The sequence below is a fragment of the Pelophylax lessonae genome (assembly GCF_965119305.1).
Source record: "Pelophylax lessonae genome assembly, chromosome: 4".
Lineage (NCBI taxonomy): Eukaryota > Metazoa > Chordata > Amphibia > Anura > Ranidae > Pelophylax > Pelophylax lessonae.
In genome coordinates this window covers 197,011,792-197,033,392 of record NC_138771.1, presented here as the reverse complement: position 1 = coordinate 197,033,392, position 21,601 = coordinate 197,011,792, and the positions used below count along the sequence as shown (strand labels likewise).

Below are 21,601 nucleotides of genomic sequence, written 5' to 3'. Positions count from 1 at the left end.
ATTTCACCCCTATCCGAAAACTACCTTCATCCAAACAAACAGCAGAATTACTTGTGAAACATGTCTTTAAGTTACATGGTATTCCAAAAACACTGCTGTCTGACCGTGGTTCACAATTCATCTCAAAATTTTGGCTAGCTCTATGTCAGATACTGCGAATAGAGCGTAACCTTACTTCTGCCTACCACCCTCAGACCAACCGACAGACAGAGAGAGTTAACCAGTGCATTGAACAGTACCTGCGTTGCTATACTTCGTATCTACAGGACGATTGGGCAGATCTCCTCCCACTGGCGGAATTCGCCTATAACAACGCTACTCATAGCACTACTAAGCAAAGTCCATTTTACCTGAATTATGGGTTTCATCCCACACTCCTTCCTCCACGTATCTTACCATCAAGTAATCCAGTAGCATCTGATTATCTTGCCCAGATAAAGGATTCTCTGGGATTACTCAACAATACAATATCTCATGCTCATAGCCAACAAAAAAAATACTTCGACCTCCGTAGGAAACCCTCTCCCCAATATGCCATTGGGGATCTCGTTTGGCTTTCTACAAAAAATCTGAGTCTAAAGATCCCTAGTAAAAAACTTGGACCTCTATTTCTGGGACCTTTTCCAATAGAGAAGCTTATTGGAAAAGCTGCAGTACAACTCACATTGCCAGTAGACCTCAAGATACATCCTGTCTTCCATGTGTCTCTACTGAAGCCCCATGTTCCTAACCAAGGAATAAGGCCTACTATCTCACCTCCACCTCCTGTACAAGTGGAGGGTGGAGAAGAATTTGAGATAAAAGACATTATGGATTCCCGTTTCAATAGAAGAAGACTCCAGTATCTTGTACGATGGAAGAATTATGGGCCCCAAGATGACACCTGGCTGGATACCTCCGATATCCATGCCCCTAGACTGATTCGCAATTTCCACTCGAAATTTACGGAAAAACCAGTTCTAGAGGCCTTCCGGAGCCGGCCTTAAGGGGGGGTACTGTAATGTTCCGGTACCTATGGTACCCTTGTTCCTATATTTCTCCTCTCTTTGCGTCCCATCTTGTATATACAAAGGACGCATACACCTTTAAGACCGGATGACATCACTGCCGAGCGCCGCTATGAGCGGCTATTTCAATCGCCGGTTTGCTCTCACTCATCGCTCGTTCAAACCCACATGTTCATCGCACCTACGCCTGAGAAGTCGGAGCTGCTGACATACCTTCCTTGCTGAACTAAGCCGGAAACCTCGCTGGTAAACCGTATCCCGCTACGGGATCACCCCTCTCCTCTGGACATTGTATTTCCTAACCTATCTAAGTGATAAGTACCCCGCAGGGGATTCTTACTAACCAATCTCCTACTGTCATCTACTGCAATTACCAAGACTATCTGTATCTATCTATTCACTATCATCTGCATAAGACTGTTAGCTCTTGGGACTACCTTGAACTATCCTTGCACTAGGTTACTCTGTCTAAAGTATACTCCATCTGTGTCCTCTTACCATCTGCACTATACTTGACATCAGAACCTATCTGCTTACCATCACCTGCAACTCTCCTATACTACTTCTAGTGCTCACCATACATTAGCCTGTCTCTCATCTATATATCCTCATATACTCTATCCCTCCATTAAACATCTATTAATATATATATAGTATATAACAGGCTGTACACGGTGATGAAGTCCTGAGAGTTGGATATGTTGTTCAACAGATTCTCTACAAGGCTACTGAGTGTAATAATTCTGCAGCTGTAAATCCATCCGCAAACAAAAACGCATGAACGTTACAGAAACTGGATACCACTTTAAAATTGAACTTTGGAGATAGACGTAGTATCACTATTTCTGGTAAAAAAAAAAATAGACACAAAAGGGCGCTTGCAGGAAACTTTTGCAATCTTCTTCTTCTGAAGTATTTGCTATCAGAAGAACTAGTTTACCGTGATAAACTTCAATGGAAATGGAACCATTAGAGAAACGGGTGTTGTTCCCACAGGGAAAACAAGGAATTCCTTCAATGTCATATATAGATTGTCGCCTGCAAGAACCATCTGGTCATACCAATCTGCAGTCTGTGAAAGAGAAGGTAGAGATCTGTACCTAAATGGAGTTGTATGCCAGACCAACCTGACTGTAAAATGTCCAGGATATTGGCTAGAGCAGGGGACACAGGAGAGAAATCTTTTACTGAATAAAACAAACAAATTTCTTTTATATACTCTCATATGTAGCACTCATGGATGATCTTCTGGTCTTCACCAAGGTCTGAACAACCTCGGATGAGAAAAAAAATAAGAAAATATATTGCGCGCTAAGGACCACTATATGGGATGAACAAAAAATATATAATGAGCTGCTGCCCTCACTGAGACTACTGCTAGGAAGTGGGTGTGGTGCTGCTTGTTATTAGTTAAGTGACTAAATTTAGTGTAGTGAAGATTACTAAAATAAATTACAAATTCATAAATTTATAAAAAGTATGCAGCTAAGTGTGTGCTTACTCCATTCAGCAATTGCAATTCCTATGCAATTCCTCCAAACAAAATATATACAGTATCTCACAAAAGTGAGTACACCCCTCACATTTTTGTAATTATTTTATTATAACTTTTCATGTGACAACACTGAAGAAATAACACTTTGCTACAATGTAAAGTAGTGAGTGTACAGCTTGTATAACAGTGTAAATTTGCTGTCCCCTCAAAATAACTCAACACACAGCCATTAATGTCTAAACCGCTGGCAACAAAAGTGAGTACACTCCTAAGTGACAATGTCCAAATTGGGCCCAATTAGCCATTTTCCCTCCCCGGTGTCATGTGACTCGTTAGTGTTACAAGATCTCAGGTGTGAATGGGGAGAAGGTGTGTTAAATTTGGTGTTATCGCTCTAACTCTGTCATACTGGTCACTGGAAGTTCAATATGAAACCTCATGGCAAAGAACTCTGAGGATCTGAAAAAAAATTGCTCTACATAAAGATGGCCCTAGGCTATAAATTTACACTGTTATACAAGCTGTACACTCACTACTTTACATTTGTAGCAAAGTGTAATTTCTTCAGTGTTTTCACATGAAAAGACATAATAAAATATTTACAAAGATGTGGGGGGTGTACTCACTTTTGGGAGATACTGTATATACAAAGATATAAAAGGATGTAAAAAAGTGACAAGTGCTGTGTCAAAAAAGTAACAAATATTAAGTAGAAATGTTGATTCAAAAAATAAAGTTGATTCAAAATTAAAGTGACGTACAAAATCGATGATAGTGAGGCCATATAATATTATACAGCTCTCGCAGTGTGCCGGTGGTCTTCACACGTGCTCCCCCGTGTTGTGGTGTATTCGCATTCACAGTGCTATTGTGGCTGTACACATGCTTCAGATCCAAGGCTGTCCTCCCCTTTTTTTGTCTGCCCCTCCAGATCTCTCGCATGAGAAGATAACAACAGCAGGCATACCCCATAGTGTGCTATAGTTTTAAAACTTTTCTTTTATTTAAATGGCATATATTGAACTTACATTGTGGAAAGAAACATTCAGCATTTAAAATCAAGACGTCTGGGACCCTATTGCTACTTATAATTTATTTTAGTAATCTCTACACTTAGGCTCCATGTACACGGGACGCTGGAAATGGCCGTTTAGGAGCAGTTGGGCGTTTTTTTCAGAAGCCCCTGAACCCATCTACATTTTATCTTATCTGTCCATGTACACCAGGTCGTTTGCAGTCATTTGCAGGCAGTTGCGTTCAGGGACTGTTTTTAGAACGCAAATATTTGCGTTCGAACGTGTGTTTCCCGGCGTTTCAAACGCACAAACGCGTCCGAACGCGTCTGAACGCGTCCGAACGCGTCTCAACGCGATGACCCGCGTTTAGCGTTCGCGTTTTTACATTTTAAAGGGGAATAATTTTTTTGACCTCTAGGAACGCTTCTAAACGCAAACGCTTGCAAACGCTGCTAAACGCCCGCTAAACGCGGGTACAAACGCGACCGAACGGACGTTTCAAACGTCCTAAAAATTCCAGCATTCAAAGGGACTTTTAACAACGTCCCGTGTACATGGAGCCTTAATTTAGTCACTTAACTAATAACAAGCAGCTCCACACCCACTTCCATTAAATCCATTTACAACCTCGGATGAGAATCCCTACACCTTTAGTCTGGCCTGTTCCAAAGCCAGGCTATTAACGTAGTCTCATTGGATTGGGGTGCTTTCACTGACCTTGCCATAAAATAATTTAATTGACTAGAAACTGGTTTGGTGGTGCTGATGACATTTAGGGGAGCAGTGAAAGTCAAGGCCTTCTCGGTAGGTGGAAAGGACCTGTGTGGCATGTCCAAAATTTCAGAAGCACCTTTATATTCAAGGACAACAGAGAGAGACAAAGTCAAACAGAAAATTTCATGGCACTGTGAACCTATCTTGTATGACAGAGTCTTTGCATTGGTATTCTGTTGCAAATATAAGAAGCTGTGTGTTCAGTGGAGTCTCCCTGAGAACTACTGTTGGAAAGCCTCATTGGGCCAATATTGGTTTGTGGCACTTGTTGAAAAATATTCTGCCTGACTGAGCCAATAGTTGATTTTTCTTTCCTGGCAAGAAGACCAATGTTAACTGGCTGTAAGTGGCTCTCTGCGCAGCAAAAAGTTTCTGTTGCAAGATGTAACAGGAAAAGGCTTCTGGTGTCTCCTTGCTGTCAATCAACTTCACTCAGGCCCCCTTGACGAAGATCCTGAAAAGGCTTGCAATGCTAGAAAAGGCTTCCTTCCATACAAGATAATTGGGGAGTCTTCATTCCACCACGCTTCAATGGCCTTGCACCCGTTTCCTCAGATTGTAGAGTCCCCAGCCCCAAAAACTGGGATCTGCCATAAGAATCATCCTATCTCCTGAGAGGCATGCCCCAAAAGAAGCACAGTGGTGATGTCCAAAATTTTGGTTCTTGTTGTATTTGTATAGGCACAAAGATTTTCTGATCCATAGACAGCCCAGCTCATAGAATGGCAAATTGAAACGCCCCCATGTGCCACTTGGCCCATGGTACCACCACTGCCAACAAGATCTTCAAACGATTCCTGGGGCTGTGCCAATTCTGTAGACACTTGAACTGGAAGTGACATCTGGCCCCTGCAAATCTCACATGTCTCTGGTGCTTGGCATTGATTGGTACATGGAAGTAAGGGTCAGCAGGTCGGTTGACACTAACTGGTCCACCAGCTGAACTATCCCTGTGACTGTCTGCATGGACTCCATCTTGAACCTCTTGGGGTGTATGTACACATTTGATTCCTTAAAATTGAAACAGGCTCCTGCTTGAGGTACTAGAAAAACTGGGTAGAAAAGCCCCTAGATGATTCTATTTTTCTGGCATCACTGGCATGGTAACCTTGTAGCAGTATAAAAAATCCTAAACGTAATCTTGCAAACATTTTCTCTTCTGAGATCTGTTGGTCATGAATGAAATTAATTCAGTGGTCAACTTTGGAATTCTCCATTGTACTCCCACCTAACTGTTTTCTGGACCCACTGGTCTTTGATGATTGTCCTCCAAACCCCCCAGAAGGAGGCTACAATCATCAACTTCACTCAGGCCTCCTGGCCCCCAACTGAAAGAGAATTTTTGGCGCACCTTCAAAAGACTTTCCAGCCATCTGAGCAACTTAGCATGTTAGCAATGCGCTCTGAACTTTATTTCATGTAAAAAGTAACTTTGAGGCACCTCCACTGTGATCTATTAAATCTGCAGCCTGTCCTATAAGATTTGGGCTCCTGCACCCTTCTAAAGTTTAATAGGCGTGAGTGAAAAATGACTGCCTCCTCTTACTAGTCTGGCCACAGTCCAAACTTTACCTCCTGTCATTCGCTTAATTGCATGGTTCAGCGTTTGCCCAAATAATAACCTCCCATGATAGGAAATGTTGAAGACTTGTGTGGAAGTTCCATCTGCCCTCCAGTGCAGAACACAACACTCTCATGGCTGTGACTGAGTTTGCCAGCGCTTGTACTAGGTCCATCAAAGTATCCACCAAAAAGTCAACTGCCAGTTTTAACACCTCCAGAAACTGTGCCAAATCTTGCTGTTTCCACTCTTGAATTTAATGCCATTTCTAAACAGTTAAGATATCGAAGTTATCACTGTTGCTGGTTGAAAGGGAAAAACTGTCACTGTAATGATTTTCTACAAGCCTGATGGCCAGATCACCATAATTTCTGTGTTCCAGATGTGTTTCTGCGTGAGTGTTTTTCATGCATTCCAATGCATTTTGCCACTTTCCAGATGTGTTCCATACAGAAACAATGTAACATATTCTACTTTGTTGACTGGACTAGAATGCGCTGCACTGGTGTGAACTAGGTCATTGGAATCCAAATTAAACACTGCCCATGCGTTCTTGATGCAGAATAAAAATGTACGGGACTGCATCTGGTGTGAACAAGTTCACTTTCCCATCCATAGGATCTTCAACAATTTCCCAATTTCTCTTTGGGATTATTAAAGTATTCTGTATTTTGTAAAGGCAACTGAGTTGAGAAAAGGCAAAGACACTTGATGCACCAGACGCTAGAGGGCAGCATCCACCCCTGGAAGTACAGTGCATAAACATGCATTAGCCGTCTTATTTGGATAAAGCTTAGAGAACCTGTTACTGTAAATTGGTCTTCTGAGGAGGGCTCTGCTATCCTTCATCAACAACGCTTTACGCTCTGTCATTATGGGAAAAGAATGCCCTTGGAAATATCTGCATGCTTTTTGCGGTGGTAGGGCATCTGGCCCCCAGTACTAAAGGTGCCAATGAGATTGAAATCAAAAGTATGTGCACCTGACCTTTCTTCATCCATCCTTCAACTCTTACACCCTTTTTTTTTTGTGTTGCTTGTGGCGTGGATATTTGCAGCATACTTTCTGCTATAGACTTCTCAATAGGGCTTAGAATTTTGCACATCCACATCTTTGTGAGGCAATCTGTGCAAATTGCATTTCTTCTTCCCCACTGGTAGTTTATTATACTACCAGAGGAGATGTTAATCCGTTGTGTGCTGACATGAGGTGGGCCAGGAAATCTCTATTTTTGAGCCATTTTAGAGACTTCTGTTTTAAGTCCTAAAATATAACAAAGTGTACATATAGCCAAAATATTTTTTATAAAGTTGTTGGTAGAATTAGGGAAGGCTTACAAACCTCTGTCCTTTTACAGCTCACCCATCCTCCCAACCCTTGGCTATTATTTATTGGGAGATTTTCTTACATTCCTGTCTTGGATGCAACAGAAATTTAGACAGGCACAATTAGAAAGTTAGAGGACAGGTATCCCCATTGTAAGTTTTCCCTATACCTCTTTTTCTTATGAAAGCTCTAAACATTTTGGATTTCTTATCCCTTTCTGTCTCAGTAACAACGGTCACCAGTACAAATAAGAAATCTTGAGGTTTCACAAACTTAAGTTATTATAGGTTATTATAAAAAAGTGAATTATTTAATAACTGCATATAGCTTTATTAAAATAATTTAAAATTGGAAGAGGCCACACTTAACATTATCATAGAGTTTTATCTTAAAAGGAATCTGTAATCAAAGGGAATCTGCCTTTTTTTATAGAGTGGTCCCAAAATATTCATTAAGTATGAAAACAGAGCTTTCCATCCAATGAATTGTCTAAAGAATAAAGCAGTTCTCACCAGTATATTATTAAGGATCTTGAAATCAGCGATTATGAGGCAAGATGATTATGCAATGTAACACCAGACCAGACTAAAATTATATAATGCAATTTAGAATTAACAACACCGAACAGTTGATATATGGATAATCACTATTAAAGTAATCCAGGGAGATGGGATCTAAGCAGCATGTATGTAACTTGTGCATTTCTACCAAAAATTTAAATAATTAGCAGTATGTTCTCCAATTCATAGCTCCCCAGCCACAGCCAGAATCAAAAGCTACGTTCCTTCATACTTGAACCACTGTAAATCTGTATAAATAGCAAGTATATTCCGCAAGCAAGTATGCTGTAAAGTGGGGAATCAATAGATAAAATGCTGGATTGTCTTCACATAAGTATTAGAAAGACTGATAAGGGCAAATGCTGCAATAGGTTGTCGTAAAATATTATATATCAACTTCACCATACTCTTTTAATTGCCTTCTAAAGATATAATAAGAAACAGCTTCTATAATCAGTGCAATAGTACACGTCAGGTGGCATAAAACAGGCACACAGCAAAGCCATTGACTTTCTGATTAAAACATAATGTAGTTATTGTCTACCTTTTCAAAGTTGTCAAGCACATAACCCATTCTATCTGCTTTGAAAATCATAATACTGTACACGCCTTCTAGAAGTTACTATATCATTGATTGTTTGATACTACTGAATACTACTTATCAATAAATATCCCACTTTCCAACATACTTACATACAAAACTATCCATGAAGATTTAAAACGGTTCAGGTTTGATGATGGTTTGGTTTTGATTCTGGCTATGGCTGAGGAAATATTTATTGATGGACATAATACTAATTATCTGCATTTTTGGCAGAAATGTACATACTGTTTGGATCCCATCTGCCAGAATGTGTTTATTAGCAACTCTCTGAATGTCAAGTGTTCAGTGTTGTTCATTCTACATTGCATTATATATTACAGTTGTCACAATAAGACAAACAGAAGAGTCTTGAACACATTCAATATTGTCTGACGTTACATTGCATAATCATCTTGCCTCATAATATATATTTTCAATATCCCTGATATATTATACTGCTGAGAACTTTTTTTATCCTTTAGACAAATCCTGGGATGGAAAGCTCTTTTATTTAATTTAAGAATATTTAGGGACACCTCTATATAGAAGGACAGATTACCTTTAATGACAGGTCCCTTTTTGGATACAAATCTGTGGATTAATAATCCCCTCTATAGGTTTTAGTATGTGAAAACTCTCATTTATCCAGGTTGTGGTATATCCAGTACTAGTTAGTCACATTCAACTAGACTAGTTCTGTAATACTACATATATTGCCATTGCCATGTAATCTTCTACATATACTTTCTCTAACATCTCTACCCCAGCGTTTTTGACAATAGTTCACATCTTCAGCCGTGTAAATCAATTGAATACCACCTATGAAGCATTGCTGACACCAAGGATGGAATTATGTAACTAGAAAAGATGGTTCTACGATTTTGCAACATCCCATCCGGTTTATGGACAGTAACGTCTGTCTTTCCATGGTGCTTGGACCAAGGTGCTAGTGCTATCTGTGTGGATATTAATGCTGAGGTATATTCTTGGCATTTATCAGAATTAAAAAAGTGGTTTAAATAAGCTAAAAGATGCCTTCAGCCTTAAGTTGTCATACGTGTCGAATTTCGAAAGAATTTTCTTTCGAAAATCTTATCTAAGAATTTTCGCTTGAATTTCGCACCATTAGTAGGCCGCAGCAACGGCCGATTTTTGTGCGGTCATCGAATTTGAGTGATCAGGTATGTTGGAAATTTTTTGAAAAACAAACGATTTTCTAATCAAGGATGGGAGAATCGAAATATAATCAAAAAAAGAAATGTGCATGATTGCAAAAAAGAAAATTCCCGAAAAGAAGATTCCCAGGCCAGGAAATATCTTTTCTGTAGCAATATAGGGTGAAATTGGTCGGTCGAATTTCGAAATCAACGGTGGCACCATCGAATCACAAAACGCACAAAGTTTTGGTTGCTCTTTCGAAATTCGACTCATGTATGGCTAGCCTTACAGAACATGTCCAGTTGGATGTGACTAACTACTACTAGGGATTTTAATGAGGTACTTTTTAAGGGATACCATCATTATTTTTTTCAACAATTATTAATAAGGTATTTAGTACTTCTATATAATAATTTAGGTCTTCTATAAATATCTTAATTTGAAGAGATGCTTTTCTTCAGTGACATATTATGTAAATTCTTTATGTTTAGATACATGGCAGTGTTAGACAAAACCATTTCTCCCCTTTACAGAGAAATAAAAACTTGGCAGAGATAATCCTACCACACTCTATCCAATATATATAAAAAAAAAAAGTTTGCCCTTAAGTACACTAAGTGTGTGAAAACCCCAAATAAATTTTTCAGTATGTTTAGCATCATGTCTCACTGTACGCAGTTTTACTAATCAAATTATTATTTGTGAATCCTTAGAGTTTCATACGTGGAGACCTACCGCTTCCTATGCTGGACGACATAGCTAAACTACTGCCTGGCAACTAGCAGCAAAATTCTCAAATTGCAGTGAGGGCCACTTCAGTTGGCCATTGGGGAGCCTATTTGATAGACCTAATAGGTCCATCCATCCTTTACTAGTCTTTCCTGTCCTGGTTTATATGTTTTAGATTATTGTTCTCAGTGTGCTATAACAGAAATATGCTCCAGTGTGATTACATTTCAGTGACAACCCTTCTTCCATATCTCACAGTTAGTATGGGTGGTGACTTTCACAGCAGCGGTCATTCTTGGCCTCGACCTTGGGCTTGCAGCAGGAGTTGGATTTGAGCTACTGACTGTCGTTTTTAGAACACAGTTGTAAGTACATCAAACTTTCCTTTGCCTTTCAACAGAAATATACCATAATAAATAATATTTTCTATCCACAGGGATGTGCAGAGAACTCTTTAGCAATGGGTGCTAAACAGACCATCTATCTCTACTGAGCCTTATGTTTTAACCCTAAATCTTACACTCATCACATTGCACATTTCACCCTAATACACACTGCATCGTTTACCCAGTAAACACTGCACCATGCACCCCAATTACACACTACACCATGCATCCCAATATATAATGCACCCTAGTTAAAGGGAAGTTTAAAGGAAGGAGGAGAGGATATACTGTTAAGTTTACATCATAGTAGGAATTCCTGTCTATCAAAAAGGCATTTATGAGTAAGTAGAGGAAAAAGGCAGATGCTTAAATCCCCCCCACCAACTCCAACACCCCACAAATGCCTATTGTTCAACTTAACTAATAACAGCATATATATGATAGAGTTACTAGGTTTTCAAAATTAAATCTGGGAACACCCTACTGCTCATGCCCACTTTTAAACCACAACTATAGAACTATACCCCCATTTTGTAAGCCACAACTGCAACACCCCCAATTTAAACATGCACTGAAATAATTTGGCATAAGCTTATTAAAAATAGAGGCAGACATTCAAAATATAAACAATGTCAAGGACACCTATTTTCTGGTGACAGACTCCTCACAATAGGGCCTGTCCCCAGGAAATAGGGATAAATGGTAACCCTAAAATAGTGAAATATAAACAAAAATCCATGCAACAGTTACTATTTTCTAGCCGCTCACATTCAGTGAAAAAATATCTAATTTATAGTATAATAATAGTATAAGTGTGCTGTGATAAATGACTTAGTGATATGTGATCAAATTGAAAACATTACAGTAATAAATCAAATCAAACATGACATACTGTAACATCACTTTGATGCATGCTACTTTATGTTGTATTTGATTTATTACTGTGATGTTTTGAATTTGTTCACAAATCACTAAGTCAATAAGTGCAGCACGTTTATTATACTAACCTTAAAATAGCGTATGTTTTACGAAATTCAGATAATAGTCAGTAAAAATGTGCGATAACTAGCGTTATTTATGTAAAAGCACACTTCAATGCTCCTGTATCCCTGCAAATACAGCTGTATAGTCGCATGGGCTAACTTGCGTTTACAGGAAAATTTCCAAAATGCAGCTTACTAAGGATGATCATTTACCAAATTAACAGTAGAAACATTTTATATAAAACCTGAAAAAGAATCAAATAAAAAGTGTCAAAATTACTTTTTAAGAATTCCCTCTACCTACCATTTTTAAGAAGTAATTGGTTAAAATACAAGTTTAAAATTGTATATTTATATGCAACATAACATGTTAAACTATAGTTCCACAACAACAATCTGTTCCACTAATTTTTCAAGGAAATACAAATCTAAAAGGACCAAAGAGCATGTCTTGGAAATATGGAAACCTAGAGGGAACTTGTGGCTTTTTGCTGAGAATCTACCCAAAAATGTGTATTCACATATAAAAAAAAAAAAAAATGCTTGTGAAAAGTGTGTAAGATTTGCCCATTTTTGTCTTTCATACAGCTACTGTGCGTGTTTTTATACATGATATAATGTATGATATGATATGATGATATATGATGTTATGATATATGATATATTATTTAGAGGTCATTTATTACACTTACATTTTTCTTTGCTTTTAAGCCCAAAATGTACACTCATGGCTAGAGTTGGCAAAAGCAACATTTATAGGAACAGAAAGGACTACTTGGATGTGAGTGTTACTATATATATGTGTGTATATACACAACACATGTCATTTATTCTGCCTCTACCTGTATGTCTATCAGTTGATCTATTTAGCACCAATGGTGTGGAACTAAAATATCTACATTTCTTGGTAGACCTTTGAGCCAGAGGGAATGAAAATCTTCAGATGTCCATCGCCTATCTTTTTTGCTAACTCAGGATTCTTTAAAGACAAGCTTAACTCTGCTGTAAGTTTGTCTTGGTTTTTCACGAATAGCAATATATACCAAATTTATATAAAATGTTTTTTTTTCTCTGATTTATTTCATGATTTGCTTGGACTGCACAGGTTGGATTTAATCCAGTGAGAGTCCTGCACAAAAGGAATAAGGCTTTGAGAAAAATTAGGAAGTTACTTAATAAAGGAATCCTGCAGTTTTCACCAGTAAGTCTGCCTGTCTACCATCTATTCTGGGCTATGCCTGTTTAATCGAAGATAAGGGGCAATAACAATTAAGCAACATTTCCAAATTACGTGGGTTTGCAAGGACTGGGATTCAATAATACTGTAACTCTGGAGCTAATACTAAGGGTGTATTTAAAAAGCAGTGAATGTGACATGCACTAAACATTTTCGGCAGGTGAATCTTCCTGGGGCATGTGTTTTAGATTACAGTGATTGATTCCCTAGATGTGAATGTTTGTTAAATGACACATTTGCTACTATATAAATATGCCTTTAAGTGTCAAATAAAATGAACAAACTTGGCAAATATGAGATTATGCACAAATCCACTTGGCTGGATGTTCCCACCATTTGCAAAGCATTAGTGGTAATTTGAAGGAGATTTAAAGTGAACTTTCACTCAAAATTGAAAAGACCGCTAATCCTCCCAGTCCCCACCCTTGCCCCGAACATGTTTGAGTAAGAGGCTAAAGGACTGGTACTGCACCGCACTGCATGATCCCGCACATGCGCAACAGGGAGCCAGCTATGATTCATCAGGGAGTCACAGGTGATGCCCAAATCCAAGATGACGGAACCAGGGACTAGCAAGAAGAACCCGCTATGGGAAAACAGAGCTGGACTCATTGGGCTGGTAAGTACCTCACTTTCAAAAGCCAGCAGATACAGTATTTGTAGCTGCTTTCATTTTTTTAATCATATGCTGTCCTAGTTTTGACAAGTGCATGGTGAAATCAGCATTTTTTGCTAGAAAATTATTTAGAACCCAAACATTATATATTTTCTGAAAGCAAAGAACCCAGGGTAAAATGGTGACTGTTTCAGTTTTTCATGTCAAACCATACTTGCCCAGCCATGTATGAAATGCACATTTTCAGGAAAACATTCTTAAATATTATTTTAGTGCACACATACACAATATAATACCTAATGTTTCTGGAAAAATATAAAAGGGTCATGTTTCATAAAGTAAATAGATACCAAGTATGTCAAGATTTGAAATTGTGCATGCCTGTGGAATAGCGACAATAGGTGACACTGTAAAAGCCTTTATATTTACCTGTTTAGAGGTAAACATGAGCTCTGGCACTAGAATTATTGCTCTCATGCTGATGTTGGTGGTGATACCTCACATGTGTGGTGCAATTACTGTTTACATATTCATGCAGGAGCTATGTGCATGTTTGCATTGGCATGTGAGCACAGGGAGATGGCAGTACTTACATTTTTTTAATTATTTTGTTTAAATACATTTTTTGCACTTTTTTAATCATATATTGTTTTTTACACATATTTTATTTTTATTTTTTTTGCTATCACACTGGGTGACAGTGGTTATACAAGGATCAGCAGCAGCTATGAACCATTAATAACCACTTGCTCCTGAGATCATACATAAGTATGGGAAGAGGATAAAAAATAGGCAAAAAGAAAAACCTCTTTAATGCATTGTAAACAAGTATAAATCTGCCTGCCTAATATTTCATGTTTCATGTACAATACATTTGGCTTTGTGTCATTTTGGTATATCTCATCACATTTCAGAAGGGTGTATTATGCACATCTTATGAGTACATGGATTCTTATGATGATCTAGACAATATGAAAGTGGAGGAACTGAACAATCCCGTCAACACTGACGACCTTCCATTTACTATCGACTGGAACTCTGAGCTTCCACACAACATTGAAGTGCCCAAGGTTGATCTCAATACCCTAATTCTTGACTTTGGAGCAGTTTCATTCATTGACGTGTCTGGCATGAAAAGTCTCAAAACAGTAAGGAGCTCCAACATACCTATACAGCATGAAGCAAGCTTTCTCAGCAACACAGTTCTTTTGTATTGCTTCTCTTCTACCCAAAATGTGTTTTCTCTTGCTGCTGTTGTATTATCTGTATTACTGAAGCCCTTAACAAATACCCAGATAGTGAAAATTCAATCCCTCATAAATATTTATTCTCTAATGGGGGTACCTTATACAAGGGTATACAAGGGGGTACAAAATTCAAAGTACTTACAAAACACTAGTGCTTTTCAGTGTATTTCTGGATACCTTAAATCTCTGAAAAAACAACCCTTGCATTGGGTCTCCCTCACTGCAAGGGTAAAATATTTGTTTTGTATAGTGTAGAGGAATAAGCTGTAATTCCTCACTTTCTTTGGCTTCTTTTATAAGTATTGCTGCTTTTTCCTTTGCTCCAAGGCGAAAGGAGCATCTAACCCACTTAACCCAGAGTTCAGGCTTATCTCATCTAGTAAGCTACAGGTTTTTGTCCATTTAGAGTGGTTCTAGAAAAAAAACAGTAGGGAAGTCTATTTCTGTGCCCCCAATATAAGGATTCATCCTCTCTATTTGTCCTAGTGACTATTGTCACCAGACTTAAAGTGATGGAAATTCCAACATTTTGAGTTTCCCTGGAACAGAGATCAAGAGGAAATATGTCAAAGGGGAAACTTGCTGTGATTGTAAAGACTTGTTTTTTTTTTAAATTAAATTAAGAAACATGTTATACTTACCCGCTCTGGGCAATGGTTTGGTCTATTGCTGTGTCGTGGATACACCCGCGCTGCGGCCAAACTGCGACACATCAGTCTGACACTGGACTTAAACTTTAAGAAAATAAGATTTGGTGCATTTTTCTTGTCTAGTTTTAGCTGCATAATCGTTATATCTTGTTTTATGTCTGATCATACATTTCCTAGGAGTCTCTAGAAACAGTTAAGTATTGTCCTTGATATTTGTTTTATGTGCAATAACATCCAATTTTCAGGACAAGCTTTCGGGGTGTACCCCCTTCTTCAAGATCCAAGCAGTACTAATATTTTGTGTATATCGGAGAGTACTCAATTGTTTTTGTAACAAGTCCACTATTACAGCCACAGGCAGATTCAAGCAGAAAAATATTCTGCCATGATATGGACTTTAATGACACTCACATGAGACGTACACAATCATTTTATTGAAATAAACAGTAAAATCGTACATATCATCGTAACTACTTTGTACATATCAAAACTATGTTGTGCATCCAGGTGGATTATACCTTTTTTTCAGGACAACTTGTGCTTCCATTTGGTAGTAAATAGTTATGGATATCTCCTGATTTTTTTTTTTTAATCAAAGGAAAAATTGCCTAAAATAGTAAAAAAAAAATATTTTTTTTTAATCAAAGGAAAACGTGCCTAAAATAGTAAATAAAAAATATATTTTTTAAAATGTAGCTATATATTTCTTGTCAATACTATAACTTACCACAAAAGATCTATCCAAAATAAATTCTCATGCTCTTGACGATCGCAGTGATAACACATATGTGTATGTTTTTTGTTGCTTGTACCCATAGTACAGCCCAAAATCAATCGTGCACATTTTGCTTTTTTTTTTTTTGTCCTGCTTAAAAAATACTCACACTAACTGACACTGATGCTAATTTAAAAAAAAAATCCTGCCAAAAATATACTGACCCTGACATTTGGCCCTGACCTTTGACCCTTCCTTGACTCAATAACTAACCCTGGCACTGATCTAGATCAAACCTTGGTATTTTTTCTTTATTTTTTATATTTTTTACAAACACTTTTGTTTTTCTTTCTGCAAGAAAAGAGAAAGATACATTGTATCTTTCCACTCTATTAACAGAAAAAAACACAAGGGTGGGCTTCACAGTGACTAATCTGAGGCTACCACAGCGACCGGGTGACCTGGAATCGGGAGATCAGGGTCCTGATCTTTAGTGAAACCCCGGTCTCTGTGCTGTGAGAGAGATATGCATATATATGGCTCCATGGAAAAAAAGCCCACTTCCTTGAGGCCTCATATGTGTGTTACCTCGGTGTGAAGGGGTTAGAGACTGTATGTTTTTACGATTTGTTTACACAGTGATGTTTTTTACTATTGGGTGTAAATAAAGAGTGGTTATTTTATTAAAATGATTGTGTATGTCTCATGTGGGTGCCAATACAGTCCAAATCATGGCTGAATAGATTTCTGCTCCAATCTGCTTTTACCATTATATTTAGTATGTGGCACGGTGGAGGTCTATGTTACCTAATATAGCTACAATCACCTCAAATATGAGCCTCCGAGTTACATTTTGATGAAAACTAAAGATAAATGAATCCGTTCAGAAATCTCAACACATCTTTTGAATATGACCCAGATGCTAGTAATTGGAAGCACGCCTTTGTGATGAGTGATGTATATAAATCCAGATTCAAGCAGTCTGAGAGATCTGTCATGGTAAAGAATGATGTATTAATCTAGATATGTATTTATTTAGTAAATTAATTTCAGATGATGGATATAAGACAATACTTATCTTTTAATAAACATTTTTTTTTTGTCGTTTCCAGATTCTGAAGGACTATTTGACAATTGAAGTGGATGTATACATTGCTAATATTGATAGTAAGTTTGTAGTTCATTATACTGCTTTTGTCTCTTCACTTTGCAATATATACAGTAATGTATTAAACACATTCAATTTTAGACAAACCAAGAGTAATGAATTGGAAGTGTTCCTTTGAATAAACAGAACAGGGTAAAATTCATTCCCAGACAGCAAGGATGACTTGCCACACATTTGTGGCAGTGTTGAATTGTAAGTCTGTTTACTTGCTGCACATTTTCACTGGCAAGTTGCACACTTGCAGAGCACCTGAAGCACAAGTTCTAGTTGACACTTTTCCAATTTGTAGCAAATCTGAGTGGCAAGTCTCTAGCAAGAGACAAGTTGTAGTGGTGAGTCTACAGCAAGAGCTCTGCAAGCTCTGCAAGTCTACAGCATGAAAATTCAGCCACAGTGACCCCTTGTGGTGGGATGACTATTGCACAACATATTGAACCAGAACTTGCAGCAGACTTGTAGAATGTTTGCAAAGAAAGTTGATCTGGAGTCATGGAATGCAGACTTGCTGTAATTGTGCCTGGCAAGTCTAGCAATAGCTTAGTAAGTCATTTTCAACCTTGCAGCACAATTGCTTGCTATCTGGGTTATTGACATTGCAATTCATGTGGATCAATAGCATTCACACTGCTAGGCCAAGGAATAGGCAGGGGAGACAGATGTTTAAAGGAGTTATGTACTGTTGTCACCGCATACACTTTATTTTGTAACATCAGCATTGTAATAACAATACAAACAGTAGCTATTTTTGACAATCCAATACAAGCTTACTTGAAAAATCTCCTTTCATGTTGTGAATCCTGCCTATCTGCTGGCCATCTCTTTCCCCAACTATTTCCTGCATACCTTTCAGCATCTCCTCCCCTGAGTACTTTTTATTTTGAAGGACTGTATATCCCATGGTACCTTGCTGCCTGCAGGCAGTGTTGTACACTAAAACTGCTCCTCTCAGCACCTCCATAGTTCAGAAGGCAGGCTCTGTGAAATCTGTGACAGGGCAGCACCTACTCACATGGCATAGGGAATATACACTATATTGTCAAAAGTATTGGGACACTGCCTTTACACTAGTGATTGACCAATATAGTTATTTTTATTGCCGATACCGATATTTTGGCCAATTCATATCGGTATCGGCCAATATCTGCCGATATTTTCTGACATTTAAAAACATTTTTTTTTTTTTTTTTTTTACACAGGTACTCTTGTGGAGGGATCTGGGGGTCTAAAAGACCCCCGAACCCCTCCTCTGCACTTAAAAGCATTCAAAACGCCAAGTTTGGCTGTTTTGAATGCTGTCATTTTTTTTAATTTGGCACCGAGTACCCGGAAGTGATGTCATGACAAAATAAAATATGACATATATAATGCAGCCTGTCATAACACATAAGTCTTTGCTCTTCTGTGTCCCCTTGTAACTATGTTTTTTTTTTTTTTCTTTAACCTGTTCATCCTGCTTTTATTTTCTTACTTCCTTTAACAGACCAAGCTGTGCTTCAAAAGTGGCTGTTATAGGGTTGAGACAAATCATTTAACACTGACAAAGATACTTACAATGTCTCAGCTTGTATTCATTTGGTTAAAACCTTTATCCCATTATTCTGTAAAAAAAAGTATTACCCTGAATTCAGCTTTAATTTGTTATTCACTGACGTCCATTTTAATCAAACTAGTCCATCTGACACTACCCTCCAGATATTTTGGCTGTCCAAGGGTGACTCCAGTGCTTTTCTAAAGATCCACCCAACAACAGGGTATGTGTTACTGGCCAGATCACCAGGTAAAAATAAAAGGAAAAAAAAGTCTAAAAAAAGAAAAAAAAATGTAGCCACCACATTTGAGGATTGGTAAGGTGCAAAATATTATATTTTTGTTTTTGTGTATAATATTACTTTAATGCTGCCCTGTCGGCAGGGTAAAAGCCCAGTGCCTTTTTTCGGTTGCACCAAGTTAAAATGTCAATAATTCTTGATAATTTTTGATACCATTTATCTGTCAGTGCATCAAATAAAAGACTCTGTTAAAACCTATAAAGCATAGTACGGTATTCAATTAAAAAACAATTCTTAAAATGCTTCCTATGTATATTTTGTTATATAAAAATATCCTCATTCCTTTAAAGGTACAGTTGTGGATAAGCTGAACCACTGTGGTTTCTTTGATGACAGTATCCAGACTGCTATATTGTTTCCCACAATCCATGATGCTGTGCTGTATGCACTATCCAAAAGAGGCATGGCTTATTCCAATGATCAGAAAACTTTAAAGGTAATTGTTATGCTGTAATTTCTGGCATCACTGTGCCTTAAGTATGTATGAAAAATGAAATGTAAAATCCAACAATTCTCTGATACCAGGACAAAAGATTTGGCCATTATGAAAATGGATACATAAATGGAAACATACGCAATAGAGACCATTCTGTAAGTAAAGTTTATAACAAGATTTGTTCATGTAAATTATATTTCTAATTTGGTTAATTCCATACCACACTGTATAAAAGAAGTAACTGGTTTACAAATTAAAATTTAGTCTAAAATCCAGACTGGCCTTAAGCTCCCAACACATGGGCCAAATGTTGGGGCGGCATCGGCCAGTTTAATAGAAATTCGCTCTGTGTGTACTGCAGCTGGTCCAACCAACTTCTGTTGATGGGGCATGATCAAAAAAGGTCTGCCAACTGGCTCCCGATCAGCCAATAGCTGAGAGCGCTGACCTGAGTGTTCTAGTGGGGGCGTCTGAACACAATAGAGCAGCAGGGGAGATCGCTGTTCTAACATCTGATTGTTAGTACAGCGGCTCCGACCTGAGCTGTCAGTTTTTTTTTTTTTCATTCAGCCCGCTGGTTAAACTAAAACAAAACAAGCAGTGTGTACTAAGATTTAGAGGAAGGGTTCTTAGACAGATTATAATATTCATGTCAATGAGCTAGGAAGCTCACAAAGTTGAAACTTTTACCTAATGAGGGTACATAAAATCCATCTCTAGCCATAACTCTTTTGTTAGTTTGGACAGAGTATGAAAGGGTTTCAAGTAGGTTGGACAAACAGGTTCCTCCATCCAATCTACACAAGACAAATTTCTCAAGGGCATGTATTATTTTAACATGCAGCCTTACTAGCTGTCAAAATACCTGAACAGTGCCTGCATCTGATGGGATACAGACATTGTTCGGCCAACAATTTTCCACCTGGCTCCTTCAATTTTTTCAATTAAAGGATATCGGGCAGGAAAGGGCCAATAGAGCCACCCACTGAGCAAATGTTGTCCAGTTTTCTAGCAGTAATAGTTAAAACCCCTTTCAGATTTTATAGTTGTTTGCATTCCAAATTAAAAATTCTCCTCGGTGCTAGCATGGTTATTAGGGCAGAAAGTGAGGAAAAATCTCCCCAAGTAAAAACCTGGCAGAGGTTGTAACCCTTCACCGCTGTATTTAGGATGAAAAAATATTGGCTGGAATTTTACTTTGGGTAAAAAAAATGTACACAGAACTAGCAAACATTAGATGATTACCATATGAATTGAACCCCACCTAAATATGTGTGAGTGAAGCTGGGTGCACACTTTCCGAAAATTGGCTGGTTCAGCAGGAAAGCAAGTATGGATTGTGAAGCCCCCCGCTCCAGGTGCTGTCTTGAAGCCTTATGGGCTTTGCATGTAGGTGCCCGCCCTGGCTCACCACCGTATAGTGTACAATGAATGAAGAAATGGTTGCACACCATGGCTAGTCCCATAATCCTTTATTGGAAATATCAGCCTGACACATACAGGACACTGACAGGCTGCACAGGTTGACGCATTTCATACAATGAAAATGTGCTGAATTGTAACCTTGGTTATGATTCAACACATTTTCATTGTGTGAAAAGCGTCAATCTGTGCAGACTGTCAGTGTTCTGTATGTGTCACGATGGGATTTCCAATAAAGGACTTTGGGACTAGCCATGGTGTGCAGCCATTTCTTCATTCATAGGAAAATTAAGTTGAGTTCAATGATCCAGTTATGAGTCATGAGACATGATCCAGTCATGAGAAAAGCTAATTCATATTCCAAGAAAAGGGGGTTATTTGTTAGTGCTATCACTAGTCACGTGTAACAGGTATAGACCCAATATATAAATGAGGTAGCTATTGTGTCAAAGTGCCAAGTATATGTAATTCACCCTTAAGGTGCCTAATGCTGTACATATAAAAAATGGATGTAAATGACACTTGAATGTCAGGTAAAATATTGCACAAGTGTGATATAACCAATAAATAATCATAAACAATTATAACCGTGCATAAGTGATATATCTATATAAAGTGACAAGTGCTAAAGTGAATGCTGACAATAATAATACAGTATAAGTGTATAGAACTTAATACAACATAATACATATAGATCTATGTG

At 38.0% G+C, this 21,601-nt stretch overlaps 1 protein-coding gene across 1 annotated transcript in view; it reads left to right on the top strand.

Moving 5' to 3' along the window:
• Positions 1-21,601, top strand: part of LOC309552585 (chloride anion exchanger-like) — a gene marked incomplete at both ends in the record, with an annotated part of 125,337 nt that overhangs the window by 53,557 nt on the left and 50,179 nt on the right. Inside the window, 8 exons of the mRNA XM_082253532.1 lie at positions 10,468-10,574; positions 12,290-12,359; positions 12,490-12,582; positions 12,684-12,779; positions 14,346-14,579; positions 17,156-17,210; positions 19,331-19,476; positions 19,566-19,631. Of these exons, the coding sequence (XP_082109658.1) occupies positions 10,468-10,574; positions 12,290-12,359; positions 12,490-12,582; positions 12,684-12,779; positions 14,346-14,579; positions 17,156-17,210; positions 19,331-19,476; positions 19,566-19,631 (867 nt within the window). The remainder of the gene's footprint in view (positions 1-10,467; positions 10,575-12,289; positions 12,360-12,489; positions 12,583-12,683; positions 12,780-14,345; positions 14,580-17,155; positions 17,211-19,330; positions 19,477-19,565; positions 19,632-21,601) is intronic.